At 57.1% G+C, this 20772-nt stretch overlaps 1 protein-coding gene across 1 annotated transcript in view; it reads left to right on the forward strand.

Annotated features, from left to right (window-relative positions):
* The first annotated feature begins 5664 nt into the window (after window positions 1-5664).
* The window catches only part of MRC2 (mannose receptor C-type 2), a 34223-nt gene continuing 19115 nt past the window's right edge, over window positions 5665-20772 (forward strand). The window contains exons 1-3 of the mRNA XM_074163068.1: window positions 5665-5697; window positions 17235-17340; window positions 19802-19885. Coding sequence (XP_074019169.1) covers window positions 5665-5697; window positions 17235-17340; window positions 19802-19885 — 223 coding nt within the window. The remainder of the gene's footprint in view (window positions 5698-17234; window positions 17341-19801; window positions 19886-20772) is intronic.

Consider the following 20772-nt stretch of genomic DNA (forward strand, 5'->3'; position numbering starts at 1 on the left):
AAGAAAATACAAAAAAAAAAAAAAAAAAGACATGGTTCCATGTACTGTGAACTTCTGAACATGCAGCCTTGGGGAATCCAGGACGCCGTGTGTGCTTCATATGAAGAATGTGGACTTTGGAAAAAGACTGGGCTAGTCCAGTGTTGATATTTAAACATTGTTCTTTTTCTTTTAATAAAGTTTAGGTAACATCTCCTGAAAAGCTCGAAGCACCAAGGTTCAGCTGGGGATGGTATATGACTCTTTGCCCTTTGGAGGGGAAAAAAGTTGATCCTGCCTGTTCATGGCACTAGAGTTAGTGTTTTACCCCTAATTAATTTCAGTTTTTTAAAAATAACAATTTTTTGGAAGAAAACAGTTTTCTGGTCTCAAAGTGAAACCCATATTAGCAGGTTCATGGCAGTGTTCATTCTGCGGATGGTGCAGCTTTCTGCTCCCTTGGGGTGGCCTCTTAGGAATAATTCACCTTCTCAGGAGGGCGGTGAAGCCCACGGGAGAAGGGGCCTGCGTAGATCTCCTGTGATCGGAGTGGGTCAGAGCTCAGACTGCCACGAGGTTTTCAGCTGCTGCTCCGTAGCGCTCTCAACGGTTGCACCTTTTTAATTTATTTGAAGTGCTGTTCTTTTTTGAAAACATACCCTGACGTGTTCACGACGTGCTCTCTGCGCTCGTGAGCGTGATCACTGTTGACTGTTGAAAAGGCAGGCAGCGAACGGGAAAGAATCGGAGCAAGGCTCAGCTGATCACTGGCACGGTCTGTGCTCCCGTGGTACCGTACGTATCTTGTTCAGGTTATAAAAATCTGAAGCTGAAGATTTGTCTGCTCTTCTCAGTTAGGTGACCTGGCAGCAAAGCTTCGTCTCTCCCTTAACACTTTCCTTTTAAAACTAACTTGACTTTCCTAACTCGCTGCCGTCGCTGCGTCTGATTTCAAATGAGAGGGAATGAGATAATGTTCTTGAAGGGAGCAAACACTCTTTAATTGTTGGGTTTGTCTCCCTTCTGTAATCTGCCTGCAGGGGTCTTACACCTTCAGCTGGAGTCTGCCTGCTGTGAAACGCAAGCCTCTTGTCCCCACTCTGCCCCCTTTTTCCCCCCGCATTGAAGGAAAACTGAAAACACACGCAAAAAGCACAGCACTTGAACATGTGGCAGCCAGGTTGGAGTGCTCCTAACATGTGGCAGGAGTTCAGAGCCAGAAATATTTAAAGATGCAGTGTTCGAGAGTGAGGTTTGCCTCGGGAGGGAGCAGAGCGGTGCACGACCGCCGTTCAGGGGGTTGTTTAAAAAACAAATTCCCCTGTGCACACTTCCTAAGCCGGTACCCAGACACTGCGGTGTCTCTGTGCGGTACCTCCGGGGCTGCTCCCGCAGCGCCTGGGCTGCTGGGGACGCTCCGCACCCGAATGGTGATCTCATGGCAAGCGATGTTCTCCAGCACGCACTTTCGGAGAGAACTACTGCTTGTCTGCCTTACTCTAAGCCATCCTCTGCAAATACTATGCTTAAACCCGATCAGGAACTTTTGATCCACTGAAACATGGAAGAGTCTGTTGAACTTAAGCAATGGACCTGGGAAGCAGAGAACTCTGCCGCTTTCATTTTTTTATTACTATTTTTGTAGTGACTCTTGGGCTTTTAATTGGATATATTCACTTGCAGCTGCATTAAGGTGGTCTCTAAACTGTAGTGTTTTAAACAAAGAAAAGAAATACTGCATCTTTAAATCCTCAGCCATAATTTCTTAGCCCTTTCCATCCCTGCTGCTCTATTCCAGAAGTTAACTGTTTCGCAAGCAGCGCTTCGACGTGTCTATTCAGCCTCTGTCAGGCGAAATCAGGGTTGATGCTTCATCCCATTTGCTGAAACTGATGATTCGGTGTCTGTCCGCATCGGGGAGAATTCTAAAGGGGTTTTTTCTATCCCGGTCCCGTTGTTTCTTGGACATACAGTGTGTGCTATCTCTGTGGGTGTGATTAGTTTTGTGTCAGATGCATTTATTCCTGCTGTGCGACACCCATCCAGGGGCCTGGGGACAGCCTTGGCCTTTCCCCGGGGCTGATGGCAGTGAAGAACCCTGCTAGAATTCTGGCTGCGACGCTTCCTTGTTAATATGGGTTTCACTTCCGATAACAGACCCTATTGCCACACTGTTCATTTACTTAAAGAAAAGTGTATGAAGAATTTGTAACTTAAACCAGGCCAGACTGTTTTGGCTCTACCCAACAGATGAGACATGGATATTAAAATAAGTTTTAAGAAACTGATTTGCCTGGCTCTTACTGTCTTGCTCTTTGTAGCGTTGGCACGAGCTCTCTTGCAGTGGCTGCACGGAGGTGACACGGGATGCGATGATGAGGAAGGATGGAGGACGGTTGCATTCAACAGCTCAGAGCACTGAGATCTCTTCCTCTGAGGTGGGAATTGCTGAAAATTACCTTGTATTATTTAATTACTGGCATTGATCCTCATTCAGAGGGACCTGGACAGGCTGGAGAGGTGGGCCCAGATGAACCTCATGAGGTTCAACAAAAGGAAGTGCAGGGTTCTGCACCTGGGCCGAAACAATCCTCGGTATCAATACAGCCTGGGGGATGAGGTATTAGAAAGCAGCCCTGAGGAAAGGGACTTGGGGGGGCTGATGGACGAGAAGCTGGACATGAGCAGGCAATGTGCTCTCGCAGCCCAGAAGGCCAATCACATCCTGGGCTGCATCAAAAGAAGTGTTGCCAGCAGATCCAGAGAGGTGATTCTGCCACTTTGCTCTGGTGAGACCTCACCTGGAGCACTGTGTGCGGGTCTGGAGCCCTCAATATAGAAAGGACATGGACCTGATGGAGCGGGTCCAGAGGAGGGCCACCAAAATGATCAGGGGGTTGGAGCACCTCTGCTGTGAGGACAGGCTGAGGGAGCTGGGGTTGTTCAGCCTGGAGAAGAGGAGGCTCCGGGGAGACCTCATAGCGGCCTTCCAGTACCTGAGGGGGGCTACAGGAAGGCTGGGGAGGGTCTCTTTACAAAGGCCTGCAGTGACAGGACGAGGGGCAATGGTTTTAAGTTGGAGAAGGGGAGATTTAGATTGGATATTAGGAAAAAGTTCTTTACCGTGAGGGTGGTGGAACACTGGAACAGGTTGCCCAGGGAGGTGGTTGAGGCCCCTTCCCTTGAGATACTCAAGGTGAAGCTCGACGAGGCCCTGGGCAACCTGGTCTAGTTGGGGGTGTCCCTGCTGACTGCGGGGAGGTCGGACTAGATGACCTTTGGAGGTCCCTTCCAGCCTGGACCAACCTATGAATCTATGAATCTTGTTCCGGAAGACAGTCACATCCAAGGTGGGTTTGTCCCTCGTTGTCAGTAGAGTAGCAGCTGCCTTAAGAAGCTATGTATGCTTGGGACACAAAAAACGCCTTTTTTTGTCTGTTGATGAAAATCAGTGTTGAACTCCCGTGCCCTGGCCGGCTGTGCCGAGCCACTGGCCGCTCCCCAGCCCCCGGGGCTCCGGTCTCAGTCACCCAGAATAACCACGTTGAGTAGTGATGAGAAACTCGGCTCATTAATTTATGGCTGAGTCTTGTCAGCTTTAAAAACATACAATAGAAAACAAAAGAGGACCTTGGCAGCTGAAGACGTGGAGTCTGCTTATATCTGGACTAATAACCGGGGAGCGCCGGTTCACATGCCCGGCTCCTCCGCAGGCGTCTCCCACCCTCTGTGCGGGGCATCCCCACCACAAAACGGGCTGGTACCTGCCCTCCAGAGCCCGCTTCCTCCCTGGGAAGAGTTTCTGGGGATCAGGGTTTCTCTGCAAACCTGACGTCACCCTCGCTGCGCTTTAACTTCAAGTCAGCTTTCAGCTGAGGGCGAGTGAAACCGAACACTGAGAGCAGCTCGGCTCCCTCCCTGCTGCTGCAACTCATTATTTTTTGGCCCCCCGTGCCAGTTTTGATGATGCGACGCAGATTTGGGCAAGGGGAGGTGGCAGCGAATGCGCAAGCATCCCGCGGTGGCGGCGGTCGGACCCCCGGGCCAGGTACCCCCCAGGCGTGTGTGGGGTGACCGGGAGCGGGGGACATACACAGGATGACGCTCTCAGCTCGATGCCAGCGGGAATGAGACTGACTGAGGGGCTGCCTCGCTGGATGCTTCGCCTCCTACGCCAGCGGTCGGGAGTCACGCTATGAAATGAGCTGCCTTCTGCCAAAGGGGCCAGCCCCGGTTTATTTTGTGACCTGGCAAAGCCTCCGTGCGAGGTTTGCTACCGCTGCCAGTGTCTCCCTGGGGTTTGCTGCTGGAGGATGTTCTCTTCTGGGTGCTACGCGAGCCTGGCTCAACCAGCCTTGACTTTAAACCCTCCCGCTCCCAGCGTGGAGGGGGAGAGGAGACCTGCAGCGTGTGTAAGTGGGACCCGGCGCAGCCCTGACTCCCACCCAGCCCGGAGGTGCCTCTTCTACCAGATGCTGATGGATCTTTGCACCCAGACCCTGAATTTCCACCGCCGCGCGTGGCTGTGCCTACGGCATCTGCTTCACCCTGGCCCCGGCGCTGCCCTTGGGGACAGCTGGGTGCCCCACGGCCATCGCCCTGGGTGGGGGCGAGAGGCCAAGCAAACACGGGGCTGCTCGGCCTCCCCTCGCCACGTTCACACCCAGGAACAGGCATCTTGGCCACAAGGACACTATTGTCTGCGCCGGGCGGGGGAGCGGGGGCCGGGGCTGAGACGCGCTCTCATTTCATGCATTAACTGCGTGGGGGTGCGAAGGATGGGAAAAGCCGCCGGCGCGTGCTGTCTGGTGAGGAGCCGGGCGCTGCTGCCAGTGCCGCACGCTCCTCCACGCTCCCCTTCCCTCACAGCCCTGCATCCTCCCATGGGATGGGGTTGCCGCAGCCCTTCTTCTCCCTTCATCCTTCGGCTGCAGCTGGGTGTTTCTATTGCTCCGTTGCTCCTGGTTTCCAAGCGCCATCCAGCTGCTGGGTCAGCGCTGGGGGTGCTCGGTGCTTCGAGCTGATCCGGTAAAGCCTAAAACCAGAGGGTTGGCCACCACTTGCTCCACCAGTGTGCGGGATGAGCCTCGCCGTCCCACAAGCAGCCCTGACTGCTCTCGCATCACTGTTACTTGGGCTGCAGGGACAGGGCAGAGGGATGCAATGGTCCAGCTGGAGCTAAAAAGGCACTGGATGGATGGATGGATGGATGGATGGATGGATGGATGGATGGAGCTAAAAATGCAGGGATGCTGTGGGGAGCAGCAGGGTGAAGATGGGGAGACTTGGCCTCGCGTGCTGGCCAGATCTCCCATTCCCACTCGAGCAGCCACGGGGAATTCAGGTGGTGGGTGTGTAAGGTGCTTGGCTCTGGTTTGCATTCCTAGGAAGGAAAAAACCAGCTCTGCTCAGCCCTGTCCTCTCTTGACCAAAGCCGCCGGCTGCGCAGGAGCCACGAGCACGCGCTGGCCGGGGTCCACGGGACACAGGCTGCCGTGTCGGCAACCTCCTCGCTTTTGGCCTGGCTTAGCTCTGCATCGAGATCAGGGCTCAAAACCTGCTTTGTTCAGCATTGGCTCATCCCCGCTCCTGCTAATCCTGAAAATCCGCCCGCTCACACCCAAGTGCAGGAGACCGGCTGGGATCGATGCCAAAACCCCTCCAGGCTAAAGGGACCAAAAGGAGATGGCGAGGGACGGAGGTGTCCGTGGCTACAAGGTAAGGCAGTGGTGGAGGTGGAAGCGAAGCATCTAGGGCCGACTACGTGGCCGCTGGACCACGCTGCTCCTGCTGGAAGGGGCCTCGGGACAGGGTGGGAGCTCCGCTCCCCAGTCCCATCCCCGCATCCGGCAGGAGGAAGATGCCGTTCGGGATGTGCTGTCCTTCCCCGCTCTCCAGCTGCCTTCCCTCCCCGCTCCGCGACCCGGCTCTGCTAATTTGCTCTTGAGTCATGCGGAGAAAGTGTTTTTCTAAAAGGCGAATTTCTTGCGAATGGCTGGAATTCCTCTCTGCCCCTTTCCAGCAGCCTGGGGAGGCCAGGGAGGAAGGAGAAGGCAGCGGGCTCGGAGGGCAGCGCTGCTCCCCGGGCAGCCCCCAGCCTCCTCTCGCCCCCGCGGCGGAAGGGCAGGGATCTCGGCGCTGGCCCTCCCAGGGCTGGAGCGCCCTGAAATTCCTCGTGGCAGCTTTGAGCGAGCACATCTGGTTTTAATAAATTATTTGCAGCTTGAACTTGCCTGACTTTTAAGGGCTGCAGAAGAGAGAGCAGCAGAGAGCCCTGAGAGCTGCAGCACGGGGCACCCACAAAGGGACCCCCTTTGCAGTGCTGGGAGCGAGGGGGAGTTGGGGAGGGATTTGGGGAGGGGGTCAGGGGTTGACTGAGCCCCCTGGAGGGACCCCAGCAGCTGGCAAAGCCCTGTCTGCTTCTTGCAAGAGCCGAGGGGATGGTCGGTTTGGAGGCAGGGAAACGGCCCTTCTTTTTGGACAGGATCCTTCTACCCGCAGCTGGGTGTCGAGCGGAGCTGGGGCTTATCTTAAATACTGTGTTTCTGCACTCGGGCGAGGAGCACGGGGAGTAAACTGCAGTGTAAGGGGACGGTGCCTCCCCAACACCCCCCGGCTCCGTGGAGCCCCAGCCACCAGCACTGAGACCCCCCCCTCCCGGTGCTGAACCCTCGGCGCTTGGGGGAAGCCATACCCTCGGGAGTGTCACCGTCACCCGGGCACCCGATGGCCACCAACGTGCCTGGGGCTGGAGGAGCTGAGCCCCCAACACGGTGTCCCCAGGCTCGTCCTCGGAGGGAAGGCTGCAAATTCACTTTGGGGATGAGTCCCCTGCCATACCCCGTGCCGGAGGGATGCGCTGAGCCCCATGTCCCAGCGAGGGGGCTGCCGACCACCCCTTTCTGGCTGCAGGCTCTGGGGGGGAAGCCCTCTCCATCGCTGGGAGTGGGGCTGCCCTGGCCGTCCCCCGCCTGTCTCCAACGGGTGGGGAGCGACGTGGCCTTCCCCTGCTGCCGGCGCGGGGGAGAGAGGAGCCAGCAGACGCCGAGACGGCCTCTTCCCTAAGCAGTGACCTCAGCGCGGCGGCGGCTGCCAGGTGGGTGTTGATCTTGGCCCAGCCGGTGCCGTTTGGGGGCCAGGATGAGGCCGGGGCGGCACGGACGGAGGGCTGAGCTCGTGGCCCAGCCTGGCAGGTGCTGCCCGCCCCCGGCGAAGCAAAGCCCCCAGCACCAGCAGCCCCTCGACAGCCGCTGCCTGCAGGCAGGGCTTTGGGCTCCAGCACTGCCCTCATGGAGCCCCTCGGTCCCGCCGAGAGCCACAGGAAGTGAGGAACACGCCTGGAAGAGCACAATCAAGCAGGACGGGGACCCTGGTCACATACGGTACCCCCGTGTCCTCCCCAGACTCTAAAATTAGACCCTTTGGACCTGCTGGTCCTCAGAGGTGGCTGGTGGGTTGGTACAGATCCTTCCTGCAGAGCATCTGCCCTCGAGCCTGGTGCTACGGATGCTGCTGTCGCGGTCCCCAGGTCCCCAAATCCTGTCCTGTAATGCCTCTGGCACGAGCAAACACCAAACGTGCCCCATATCAGCCTGAAACTCAGTAACTCGCAGGGTGCCACCCAAATGGCTGGGTCCCACAGCTCGTTAGCAACATTTATTTTCCAACCAGTGGGAAGCTGGGCATCCCACATTGAGCCAGTGCTCCCAACCGGGACAGACCTGCAGCCAAAGGTGGGCGATTGCCACAGATCCATCTCCAGAAATACTTTCCAAATCCTTCTGCAGGGGGACTTTCACTCGAGCTGATGCGGTTTCCCCCTGTCCCACTGCAGCCCCTCCACTGTCACCATCCCCATATGGTATGATGCTTTTCGCATTTATTATAGACGATATAAATATTAATAAATAGCATTTATTTTTCCAACTAGGGGACAGATATAGATGCTCTGATTGCGGGAATCGGCCGCAGACGCTGAATGTCCCAAGTGCTGGCTAAACCCGGGACCAGCCCATCATTCCTATCCCTCGCCGAGTGCAAAGAGCTGTCGGGAGAGCTCGGCCGCGGCGCAGTCGGCCATCCATCCCCTGGCCCGCAGCCGCCTCCCCTCATCTGGCAGCAACTCGTTAGGGCCAGAGAGGTCAGACAGCTTGGAAACATCCCAGGGGAAGGGAAAAATGCATTTCCTCCCGATCCGCTCCGACGAGTAGCAACTGAACTGGTACTAAACCGGATTAGGAGGAGAGATAGGTGAGGAACTGTTGGCCCACACTGGGGGAATTAATTATTAGGAAGTGCTAATTATCTTCTAATCGCAGAGACCTCCCAGACATGGGATGAGCCAGGCCAGGAGGCAGCGATGCTCCATGGGATCCGAAGCCTTTCGGCTCTGCTGTGTCCCCTGCTTTGGATGGAATTCCCCTTCCAAGAAAGGGACGTGGGGTTTGTCTGGGATGGATGGAGTGTCCCACTCGTGGGACTTCACGGTTCCGTCACGTCCAGCTGCTGGTGCCTCAGTGGGTGGGATCCCCCAGGAGTGGTCTCCAAGGGTTAGGAATGGGAGAGGGGACCTGGGCAATTCCCTCTTCTCCCCAAGGCTGTCACGCTCCCTGTGGGCAGCCCCCGCTGCACATTCCGCCACGGAGGGCGAGCGAGGCTGTTCTCCCGGCGCTGCCTCAATTAAAAAATAATCCCTGGCTTAATAAACCCAACAGCCCAGATGCTGATGTGCTTAATTGCCCCCCCCCTCCCCCCCCCCCCCCCCCCCGAGGGTTTGCATCCCCAAAGCCTGTCCTGGCACCAGTCTCCAGGTCCTTCCTGCCTTGCTGGGAAACAACGGATTCATTTATTTTCACAAGAACAGCCAAACACCACGTGGCTGGGGCTTACACGTGTGTCCCCCCCTGCGATGTGCCGCACCGGGGCCACATCCTGCTCCCTGCTGGAGGGAGCGCTGCCATCATCTTGGCTTGATTAAAAGCATTGTTTCACCTGAATTTTGCATGGCAGAATCCGTGTTGAGGTCTGGCGTGCCTCCCCCTGCGCTGCCCAAATCCCTGGAGAGCTTCAGGAGGTTGAGGCTCCCGCATCCTCAGGGATGCTCACATGGGATGGGCACCCTTTCTGCACCGGTGCAAATGAATCTTTGCACCGTGCCACGTTGCTACACCATGGGCAAAGCCAAGGGAGCAGCTGGACCCTTCCAGCCACCAGGGAAAGGACGGCTTTGCTGCTTTTCAGGTGGGTCTGAGCACAACCCTTGAGTGTGGGAACACACAGCAGGCACCAGCCCGTGCCGCTCCCCCGGAGCTTCCCAGCAAAATCCTGAGCAAAAAAAGCTCCATGTACCCAACCTGGATCCCACCGCACTTCCCGATATTCCCACCCCCCCCTCAAAGCTTTCTTGATTGCTCCAGAAACGGAGGAGAACCGGCTCTCCAGCGGCTGGGCAGGGTGATGCCCGGGTGAGCCAGTGCCTTGCTGCTCAATGGGAATTTTCTCCTCCCAGGTTTCAGGGATTTGGGGCTTTTATTTGGCTCAAGCAAATTGTGAATCCCCTCCAGGTGCCTCGTCTGGCCCGTTACCGCCAGCCAGAGCTCCAGAATCACAGAATGGATATGGCATTGGAAGGGACCTCTGGAGATCATCCAGTCCAACCCCCTGCCAGAGCAGGGTCACCCAGAGCAGGTCCCACAGGAACGTGTCCAGGTGGGGTTGGAATGTCTCCAGAGATGGAGACTCCACCACCTCTCTGGGCAGCCTCTTCCAGGGCTCTGCCACCCTCAAAGTAAAGAAGTTCCTCCTCATGTTTAGGTGGAACTTCTTATACATGAGGAGGAACTTCCTCCAGGAGGAGGGAAGCACCTGAGCTACTTTGCTGCTAATGGTTTTTAAGGTGCAAATGGCTTTTAGCAGCAAAGAAACGCCCCAGAGCAGGAATCCGTGGTGCCCGTGTGGCTCCCGTGGCAGTGGGCATCCTCGCACAGGAACACGCAACGTGACGGCCATATGAAGCCAAGAAAATGCTGATTTCCAGCATTTTCCACATACGCTGCCTTCCTTGCATGGCTTTCGGGGCTGGGCAGCCCTGCCTAGAGGGGAGGGGGGGAAACAAGAAAAAAAAGTTTAAAAAATATTTAAAAGCTTTTAAAAGCCTTTTATATTCAGCTCTTGAATATGGGATAGATCCACACGGGCAGAGTCCCGGGAAGCACCGTCACCCCCAGGGCTGGAGGCAGGAGGCCGCTCTCCAGGCAGGGTGGGTGGCAGGTGCCACGATGTCCCGGAGGAAGAGAAGCAGCAATACATTTTATTGAGGTAAAACAGTAATTTGACAGAGTGCAATAAATTTGATGGAATTTAATGAAGTTTAACAGTGGTTTACCAAGATTCAATGAGTCTGATGACAAGGTTCACCTTATTAATTACCGCATGGAAGAAACATAGAAAGGAAAATCGAGTTAGAATCGAGTTAGATGGATTCACCCAGAGACCGGAGATGCAAAGGGTAAGGAAGACCCTCCCGTTGAGTCAGGAGGTTCAGAGTGAACCCCCTCGTTTTCCCAAACTCCTGATGGACCTGAGGTGCAGTAGGTCCAGTCTTCCTCTCAGACTTGGGCAAGGGTTTACGCCTAATGGAATTATCTCTACAAAGTTTATACTAATTAATATTGAGTAGCTACATGGATTAGTGATGTTTCATTGGTATTAATTTAGCATTTTATCAGTCACTTACCCAGGATCTGTCTCAAGGAAGGGATCTCCCCGCCTTGGGCAAGGAAGGAGCTCTTAGTCTCAGGTGAGGGATATAGAACCTCAAGAGGTGTCTCTGCACGAGGGGAGAGCCACTGGACGTGCGGGGCTCAAACTGGGGCCATTCTGATGGTAATATCTATAGAGTGAAGCAGTTGGCCGCTTGTCAACAGCATAGACAAGATAGATGTCTTCATTTCAGCTCTGCTATCTTGTTCCGTACTTTGGTGATCTTGCATTTTGGGCTTCAAAACCACCTTTCTGAGGCACCTTCACTCCCTTGCCGAGGAGCCAGGCTCTCCAGCACACAGTTGACCACAGGACGTGGGGCCTGTTACTCCTTAGTCTTCCCAAACCAAACTGCAGCGAGGGGTCAAGTGTGTCCATCAGAAACGAGCTGTGTCCAACCTCAGCGTCCCCCATCCAGAGGTGAGACAGGAGCTGCCCCGCTGCCCCTGTGCCATGGGGATGGGTGGAGAAGGGTTCAGCTGGTGTTTCATCCAAACACCCAGAGATGCCACCCAAAATGTGCGGTGGCAGCTCATGGCAGCCTGTGGCTCTCCTCGCCGGTGGAGGTGGACTCCCACGCTGAGGTCCTAGGCCAGGGAAGATGCTCACTCGTGGCTCAGCAAGACCCAATGGGGTTGGTGGCACCGTGGGCATCTCCCATGCACCTTCGGGGGCATGAGGGCCACCTGGGGTGCAGAGGGGGTGCTGCTTGGCCTCTGTGGGGGGAGCCAGCCCTCCCCAGGGCTGCGCTGGCCATCCTGCAAAGCCTCTGCTTCACTTCCAAACCCCACCATCACCCCCAAACCTTTACCCCAAACCCCTCCTCCATTCCCAAACCCCACCATCAACCCAAACCCCATCTTCACCCCCAAACCCCATCATCACCCCCCAAAACCCACCATCAACCCAAACCCCATCTTCACCCCCAAACCCCATCATCACCCCCCAAAACCCACCATCAACCCAAACCCCATCTTCACCCCCAAACCCCATCATCACCCCCCAAAACCACCATCAACCCAAACCCCATCTTCACCCCCAAACCCCATCATAATCCCCCAAAACCCACCATCAACCCAAACCCCATCTTCACCCCCAAACCCCATCATCACCCCCCAAAACCCACCATCAACCCAAACCCCATCTTCACCCCCAAACCCCATCATCACCCCCCAAAACCCACCATCAACCCAAACCCCATCTTCACCCCCAAACCCCATCATCACCCCCAACCCACCTTCATTCCCAAACCCCACCTTCACCCCCAAACCCCATCTTCACCCCAAACCCCACCGCTCCCCAGCAGCGCCGGCCCCGGCCGCTGCGCAGCGGGACAGGGACCCCTCCCCGGCCCCGGGCCACCGCCTCCCCCTCGGCGGAGCCCCCGGCCGGCCCCAGCCCCCGCCTCCCCGCTTCCCCCCCGCTCTTTGGGCCGGGCCCACCGGCGAGGGCAGCGCGGCTCCCGCTGACGCAGTGTCTGAGGCCGGCACGCTGCTTTTTTTTTTTTTTTTAAATTTAATTTATTTTTTTAACTTTTTTTTTTTTTTTCCTTCCCCTCCTTCTCTCCTCCCTCTCTCTTTTCGGTGTTCCTCCTCCTTCCTCCTTCCTCCTCCTCCATCGTCCCCCTCCCTCCCTCCCTCCCTCCCTCCCTCCGCGCCCGCCCCTCCGCCGTCCCCCGGCCCGGGCGAGGGAGCAGCGAGGCCCCGAGCGGAGCGGAGCGGAGCGGGGCAGCGCCGGGCATGGGGCGCAGCTCGGCGGGACCGCGGCCCCTCCGCGCCCCCCTCTGCTGCCTCCTCGGCCTCCAGCTGGTGCTCGGCGCTGCGCACCCAGGTGGGACCCCCATTCCCCTACCACACCCCCCACCACACCCCCCCTTCGACCCCGCTTTCCTTGAATTAATTATAATCTGGGGGGAGAGCAGCGCGGGGAGGGATGCGGGACCCGCCCCCCCCCAGCCCGGCTCCGCGGGGCGCTGCCCGGGGAGGGAGCGGGGGGCGGTGGGACCCCTGCGGCTGGGGAGGCGGGGGGGGGGGGAAGCGGGCGCTTGGCTCCGGCGCGGTTCACATCGCTCCGGTGTGTTTCCTCCCGGGATGTTTTATTGGCTTTTACCGCCGTTTGTTTTACTTCATCCTCCTTCGGTCGCGGTTCGTGCCGCCGCGTTTTGTTTTCTCCGGTTTGGCCGCGGTTGGTTTTCTCCCCCGTTCCGCCGCGTTTGCGCTCGCTTTTTATTATTTTTAGTTTTTAACTCCCCGCGCCGTGCGGCCACGCAGCGTCTGGCGAGACCGGCGGAAACGCTTCCGCGGCCGCGGGGGGAGCCGAGCCCGGGGGGGGGGAAAAGGCGGGGGAGCCGGGGGCGGCCGCCGGCCCGCAGCGCCCCGCAGCCCCGCTCCGGCCTTTTGTCTCCCCGGGGAGGGCAGTTGGCGGAGGGGGAGGTCGGGAAGGGGCCGGAGTGTTTTGTTGGAGGTTTCCTCCCTCTCCCATCCTGACACCCCCCACTCCGTCCCACCGTGTTAATCCTATAGAAAAGTGCCCCGCGGGATCGGGGCCCGAGTGGGTATTTGCAGACTTCCTTTTTTTTTTTTTTTTTTTTTTTTTTTTTTTTTTTTTTTTCCCGTAACTTCTCACAATAAAGTCAACGGGTTGTATTTTTTTATTTTTTTTTTAAACCTTCTAAAGACACCATGTGCCAGACGCCCGAGGCTCCTCGGGACGGCCCCTGGAATTGCCATTTGAGACACTTTTTACCCCAGGACAGTCTAGCACAGAAGCGAGGAACTGCTTTTGTTGCTTCCTTGGATTCATTTGGCCTTATTGAGAAAACTTTTTTCTTTTTTTTTTTTTTTTAAAAAAAAAAAAAGAGCAAAATTGGCTACTTTTGCCTGAACAATAACAACCGTCAAACCCTTGGCCTATTTTATTAGAGGACGTTTAGCAAATCCAAAGCAGATTTGGAAATGGCAGCACTGGAGGGTACTGCTCCCCCCTTTGCCCCCCACTTTCCCCTCTCCCCCCCGGCCCAGCAGCCGCCCCTGGGCTGAGCATCGCGAGGGGCAAACCTGGGGTTGCCCTCGTTTCGTGGTGATGCCGTTGGGTGACGGTCCCAAGCGAGGGATCCAGCCCGGGATCGGAGGCACACAGCCGGGAGAAACTGCTTGTCTTGAGAGACGGAGAAAGGAGGAGGCGACGGGGAAGGAGACCCCCCGTACCCTGGGACGTCCAGGAGAGCGGTGCCAGGATTTGCTGCTGGTTGGGGACATCTCAGCTGCTGGTTGGGGACATCTTGGCTGAACCTCCAACGATCCGCAGCTGAATTCCTCTTAAACCTCCCCATAATTTCCTTGAGGGCCCTGAATTCCTCCTTTTGTGGCTTTTAAGGGAGTTACTTGATTTCAGCAGGGCTTAGCTACCTGTAAGCACCGATTCTGGCCGGTTTGCCCTGAAAAATGTCGGTGGGGTGCAGGTCTGGCCAGTGCCACGAGCCGGAGGACAGAGGCACCTCTGTGCCTGCAGGAGCGCGGCGGCAGCCGACCCCGCACCGGGGCAGGGCGAGGAACAAGGCGGCTTTGAGCTGCCTCGGGCCCCCGGTGCCGCGCAGCTCCTGCTGAGCGTCCCGCTGGCCCGCGGGCACAGACACCCTCAGTCCCCCCCACCCCATCCCCATTTTTCCACTGCTCTCCCCAGCATCGCCCCGGCTCGGACCCGGTGGGTGAAGGGGACATAGGATGGTGCCGATGGAGGTGGTACATCCGAGGTCCCCCAGCACCAGGCTGTGATTGCAGCTCGGAAAGGTCCCTCGCTGGGGTTTTGGGATCAGGGTGTGTTGGTCCCAAGAGTCCCCTGAGCGAGTGCTCTTTGCAAGGACGCTCTCGGCAGGGACTCGCCCGGCAGACGGCGTTGCGTTCCCCGGGGAGCCGACGCTTCCTTGAGGGGTTCCTGCCAAATCCTTGCCCCCGGGAGAGCCGGGAAGCCGGAGCAGGGCTTTTGGCAGGAGGTTTGTGGCTCCTCGGTGGGATGTCACCGCCAGCTGCGCCGTCTCTGCATCAGCACCCGCACGTCTGCCTTGGGGAAACTGAGGCAGTAGCTCCCGTCCCACCACGGCTGCAGGAGGGACGAGGTCCCCGTGTCGCTGTGGGGACGTGGTGCTGCCGGTGCCTTGGATCAGCTTCTCCACCCGTTTGGTGCCCTGTGCGGGACCAAGGGCCTCGGCTTTGTGGCGAGGGGAGGGGGCAAGGGGGACCCAGGGAAGAATTTACAGCCAGTAAAACAAACAGAGCAGCCTTTGCCTCAAGCTCCCTCCCCGTTTTTCCTCTTTGCAATGGAAACAGCTTGTTGCACGGCAAAAGCAGCTCTGAGAAATTATGACTCGGTCTTCTTTGGGTTATTTGGGAGCAGGAGAAGGGAATGGAGGTGTCGGCTTTGTGGCTAAAAGCAGAGTGGCTCCGTGCCTGGCAGGGCGCAGGGGACAGCCGGGGACCTCGCCGCCCCAGCCGGGTGGGACGGGGGCGAGGGGCGGCCGCTTGCGCAAGAATTACAGGAATGAAAAGCAAAAGGGATGTAGCCCTCGGTAGCAAAACTGTCCCCTTCCCCCGAAGCCACGCAGGGCGGTGTGGTGGCCCCAGGAGGTTTCCCAGGTGGAGGTGCTGCCCAGGGACACGAGAGATCCTGGTGATGGTTAAAGCCACGTTGCGGGTTTCTCTCTTCCACTTTATTTCTGGGGGGGGTTGCACCTCTCCCTGCAGGGCAGGGGCACGCTCCTGCCTTCCCTCTTCCTTAAATACCCTCCAGGGAAACTTTTTGCCCCCAAATCAAAGCAAATGGCCGCTGAGGGGGTACAACCGCAGTCTGCTAACGCATCTATTCCTTTTTACTGGTAAATCCGTAGCGGGAGGCTCTGGCTGCGGTGCCTCAGTGGGTGCTCAGAGAGGGGCTGTTGCCCACATCGGCAGCTCTGCCGGAGGTCCCGCTGCTGCTCTCCGGGGCATCCCACCCTGCTCGGCTCCATTCAGCGCGGCCGGTTCTCCGGTGGGAGCGGGAGCTGGGGCCGTCCTCGCAGCCCGCTCGAGCCTGTCCTGACCCGGCCATTTCCTCGAAGGGCTGTTGAAGCAATTTGTAAAATTGTGTTCCTCACGTGCAGCCGAGGAGCAGGATTTTAATTAATTTGAACTGTGCCGAGACCATGGAGCATCGACATTTTTCTCATTCTTAGGATTACTCGCAGCCCAAAAGAGACCCACACAGATGCTCTCTTTCTTAAAGGACCCATCTTTAATTAATTAAGGATTAGAAAATGATTAGTGGATTGACTTGCAAATTCTTGGGAGTATTCTTTAGCCGGGGAGCAAAAGTTTGGGTGTTTGCAGGGGGCACAGGGCATTTTTCAAGCATGATGCTCCCTTCATCCCCATCCCGATGAGGGCTTGGTCCTGCGGTGCGCCTCGTGCTGTTGAAACAGGGATGTAAATGGGATTTTCCATGTAAAACAGTGTGTTTGCAGGATGGTGCCGAGACCAGAAATGGGGAGATTGAGCCCTTTCCTTTGCCTGAATCCAGATGCAGCAACTTTGGGCTCTGCGGGGAACAGCCCCTTTTACCCTGGTCTTGCCCTCGAGGGCTGGGCACGAGGCAAAGAGAACCTGGTGAGAAGTTTTGTGTTAAATATCATTTTAATTAAAAAAAAAACCCCAAAAAAAACCTTTGGGACACCGGGGGCTGATCCTTGCTGTGCAGACATGCTTGGTCTTGATAAAACAGGGGGATCCCCTGTTTGGAACCACTGATGGTGCCACTTGGGGTGTTACCGGGAACGGTGCTGGAGAAACGAGGGAGGAAAATTCTCTGGATCTTATTTTTTTTACTTCTTCTTCTGGGGAGTTTCTTTAATAGTGTTGAAAAATTTGGGTTTCAGCCAACTGTGCTGAAACCACGTCCATGGGGACAGACGTCGGGGTTGTCCCACATGTCACATCACACCCCTGGATGTGGCCACGGATTTGCTGGCCAGGGTGGTCCGTGCTACTGGTGGGAGATACTTTGGGGTGAGCAGATCAGAGGCAAATGGGTGCCAAGATTTTGTGGCTGGGTGAGAAGATGTATGTGGGACAGGATATTCATGGCAAACCTGGCCACCGTGTCCCAGGAGGGATTGTCTGGCTGGGGGTAGCCCGTGTTCTTGTCCATCGCGCTCCTCCATCCCGGCTGGAGCCCGTTAGATGGATGGCGCTGCCATCCTCTCCCTGCATTCTCAAGGAGTCAGCAAACCTGGGATTTCCACCTCTGGATGTGTGCAGCCGCTGCGGGGCTGGAGCTTGGAGAGGGTCTGAGGGAAATTTTGGGAAGATTTACATCTTTCCGTACTTTCCTGGGTACCAGAGGGTGGATGCTGGGGCTCCTGGCCCCGTTGTCCCCTGCCATGGCTTTGGGCGAGTCACTTGAGCTGCCCACGGGCAAGCATCCCCCGTGGAAAACAGCTGGACCTTTATTCGTCTGCATCCCAGACAGGGTGCGGGGAGAACAGGCTTACTAATGTCTGCGGAGAGGCTGCAACGCGGTACGTGGAGCCCATCCAAGATCTTTGCGAGGCAGCAGAGAGTAAGCAGGGTGGTAGGTAGCCTTCACGGTCGCAGCCAAGTAAGGAGCTCATCTCGTACGGCTCCCACCGTATAAACAGCAGCTTCCCCGCGCCGCTGGGCGAGCCAAGAGGAGTTTCTCAGCTCCAAGTGCAGGTCCGGCTGCTTCATACCCTCAACCAGGCCATCAGGAGCTTCGCTTTCTTCCCTGTAACATGAGATCTGCTCCTTATTCCCAGAGGCTTATTTTTAAAAGACAAAACAACCCCCCTTTTTTATTCTGGAGCTTGGCGTGGAGTGCCCTGAGCTGCTTTTGGCCAAGTCTGGCCCCAGCTGAGCCCCGGGGATGTGCTGGGCTGGGAAGAGCCTGCGGGACGTTGGGCAGCATCACTGGTTTGATGGAAGCCACTAATTTAGGAGCGTCGGAGGTGAGGGGGTCGGTGTCTGCCAGTGGTTCTCGAGCGGACGGGAGCGGTGCCGGTGCCCCCTCCTGAGCCAGAAGCTCCCGGCGTGCCTGCCATCACGATGCTGTCTGCATTTCCTTCCCTTTGATTTATTTAATTTTTTTTTAAGCCGAAGTTCCTCTTTAAGGAGTTGCATAGAGTTTATCGATGCTCAAAAGCGGCTTATGGGGGAGGTAGAGCAGCGATGCCCTCCCCGTGGGCAGGGGCTGCTCTCGCACCCGCTGGTCCGTGGCAGCAGGGATGCTCCAGCTCTGCTGTCAGGAGCTCCCACGGGTACAGCTGCTGCTTTTCTTATCATCGCGTCCCTTTCCTGGGCCTTGAAGGGACACACAGGCTCCTTCCTTGGGCCAAAAATCGCTGCTCTTTGTGGCAGTGGCCAAGCCTTTGCTCTTCTCCGTGCCAAGACCTTGGGGATGGCATCGGCCACGCCTGGAGTGACTGCTGGGGGTGCGGATGCCAGCGGTGGGAACGCCCGGCTGTGCCGGGAGCTTCTTTCCAGGAAGAATTTAAGATGGAGCTGGGTTTTTTCTGTGCCCCTGCTGCAGTGGGGCCGGCTGGGCACAGTGCTGGGGCACAGCCCTGGGGTCCCAAATGTCCCCAGAGGGTAAATTCTGGGCTGGGTCTGTCCCCGTCCTGGCACTTCCCTCCTCTCCTGCAGGGCTGCTCCTGGCGGAGCCTTGCTCTGTCTGATGAAACCCTCCTGTATTCAATGAGCAACAGTGTTTGGTTCTTTTTTGGATGTTTTTTTATTCCAGGGGTTTTTGCTTCTCTGTTGCTGATGTTCCCCCAGAGCCCGGGGCATCCCCACCTTGTTTATTGTGAATGAGCTGCTGCTTCCCGCAGCTTTTCTCCGTCCCTGTGCTGTGGGTTTTGGTGTGGGTTTCGGAGCCGCTGCTCTCCCTCAAGCAGCAATAACGGGCTCAAAAGGTGGTATTTTGGAGCAGGTGGCTTGGGGCCGCTGTGCCCTGTTTTCCAGTGGGTGAGAGCAGGTGAAACTGGGAGGTTAAGGCTGAAAGGAAGTTTCTTTGCACACCGTGTGAACGAAGGGGGCATTTCTTGCTGCAGGATGTTGTGGGTACAACTTTTGCCTGGGCTCACAAATCCGAATGAAGGCATTCGTTAGCAGGTTTGCTTTCCGTGCACGGGGTTCTGCAGCTCCTTGAGGAGCTCCTGGGTGTTGGAGCCCCAGTAGAGCCCAGTTTGCTGCTGTGGCTGGGGCGCCACGCTGAGCTTGGAGCGTGTGCTGCCTTTGCCAGGTGGTTTGGAGCCAACCGCCTCCCCGGCTGTAGCCTCCGTCCACTTTTAAATTTGCTCCCTGCATTTGTTGCTGGTGATGGGAGGGTGACGGGTGCTCTGGGTGTCCTGGTGTGGGTGGCTGGTCTGGGACGTCCTCGGGGCAGGGTGGTGCCGAGGACACTGGTCCGCGCCGTGCCGTAGTGCTTTCTATGTCTGCCACCACCGACGGCCACTTCTGTCCCCTGGAGCCTCCCTGTCCCCGCTGCCTCTCTCATCCGGTGCTGCCCACGTTCCCCAAAATTGTAGGTTGCGAAGCTTTCCTTATTTGCTGTGGGAAGGGTTGAGCTGAGTTCCCTTCAGTTCAGACTTTCTGCTGGCTAAAAGCTTGCTTTTTTAATTGGGAAAAAAAAAAAAAAAAAAAAGGAAAAGAACCCGGAGCCAGGCACGGGGTGTAAAAACTCCCTTGAGAGCTGCCCCAAAGGATCACGGCTTCTCTGTCTCTTCAGCAATCAGCCACCGATACCAAGGCTGATTTCTCCTGCTGTGCCAAAGCACGAGCATCCCGGTATTTCCCCCGTGGGAGAGGAGAGCGTTTCTGTGGGCAGAGCCCTGGTGTCTCTCTCACAGCCCCAGCTCCCCACTGTCCCCACCATCACGCTGCCTGGTAGCACCAGCTGGTTTCCACGCTCATACCAGTAAGCCGGAGGCAGCATCTAGTTGTCTGCGTGGCTGGGACAAGACAGCAGCCTTGCCGAAAGCGTGGGGTTTCGCTTTGCTTTCACAGTTCCTCCGCAGAGGAGGAGGAAGAGGAGGAGGAGGACATGATGGAGGAGGACGTGATGGAGCAGAGCTGCTCTGACCTGGCCCTGTGTGAAAGATGTAGGATGCAGGAGGGAGAGGCACGGGGTGTGCAGGCAGCTCTGCTTTGGGGCAGGGGGGAGGATCTGCCTGTGTTTGCCGTGGTTGGGTTTCCGTAGCCGGAGGGCGGTTGGGAAGCTCCGCCAGGGGGGTTTTGGGTCTGCAAGTGGGTGGAAAAACCCGAGGAGCATCTCTGAAAGGAAGTCACCTATAGCTGTGCTATGGCTGCGGAGGGCAGTGCAGGACAGAGCGGCCCTAGAAGGGATGGGGACATTCCTGGTCCTGCTGGGGTGCTCTTCTGGAGCTGCCTCCTGCGAGGGTTGGGTTTGCTCTGTGGGATACCAGGCTGGGAGAAGGGATTCGTCTGGCCCCATCCCGGCCAACTCTGCATCCATCCCATTCCTCGGCAGCCGGGTGGGAGCAGGGAGAGTTCATTCGGGTGCTTGGTTTCGGTGCTGAGCATTGTTGGTGGAGCTGGGGCTGGCCACGACCAGGCTGGTGCTCGGTGGCCTCTGTGGCCACGTTTCAGAGGTTTCTCCGCAAGTGGCGGCTGGGAGATGGTTGGGAAGAGCCCAGATTTGGCAGAAGCAGGGGGCACCACACAAAAAAAGACTGTCAGTGCCCCGGGGAACCTGTTCCTCCATAGCCCATTGGGCTCGGCTGTGCCGGGAGGTTGGGGTCAGGGAGGCTGGAAGCCACTTTCAGTGCATCAGGGGCTGGACCAAGCACTGTTCCCAGTGCCATGGATGCCAATGAGGGTCAAGTCAGCCCTGAATTCTCTGTAAATACGTGAAGAAAAGTGTATTTGGGTCAAGCGTAGAAGGTGCCCTTGTTGGCATATGTCGAGCTCGTGTTGGTCGTCCCATCCTGGCTCCAGCCTCGCCGGGAGCAGCTCCCCACCAGCGGTG

Source organism: Numenius arquata, chromosome 23, assembly GCF_964106895.1.
Source record: "Numenius arquata chromosome 23, bNumArq3.hap1.1, whole genome shotgun sequence".
In the NCBI taxonomy this organism is placed as follows: Eukaryota; Metazoa; Chordata; class Aves; order Charadriiformes; family Scolopacidae; genus Numenius; species Numenius arquata.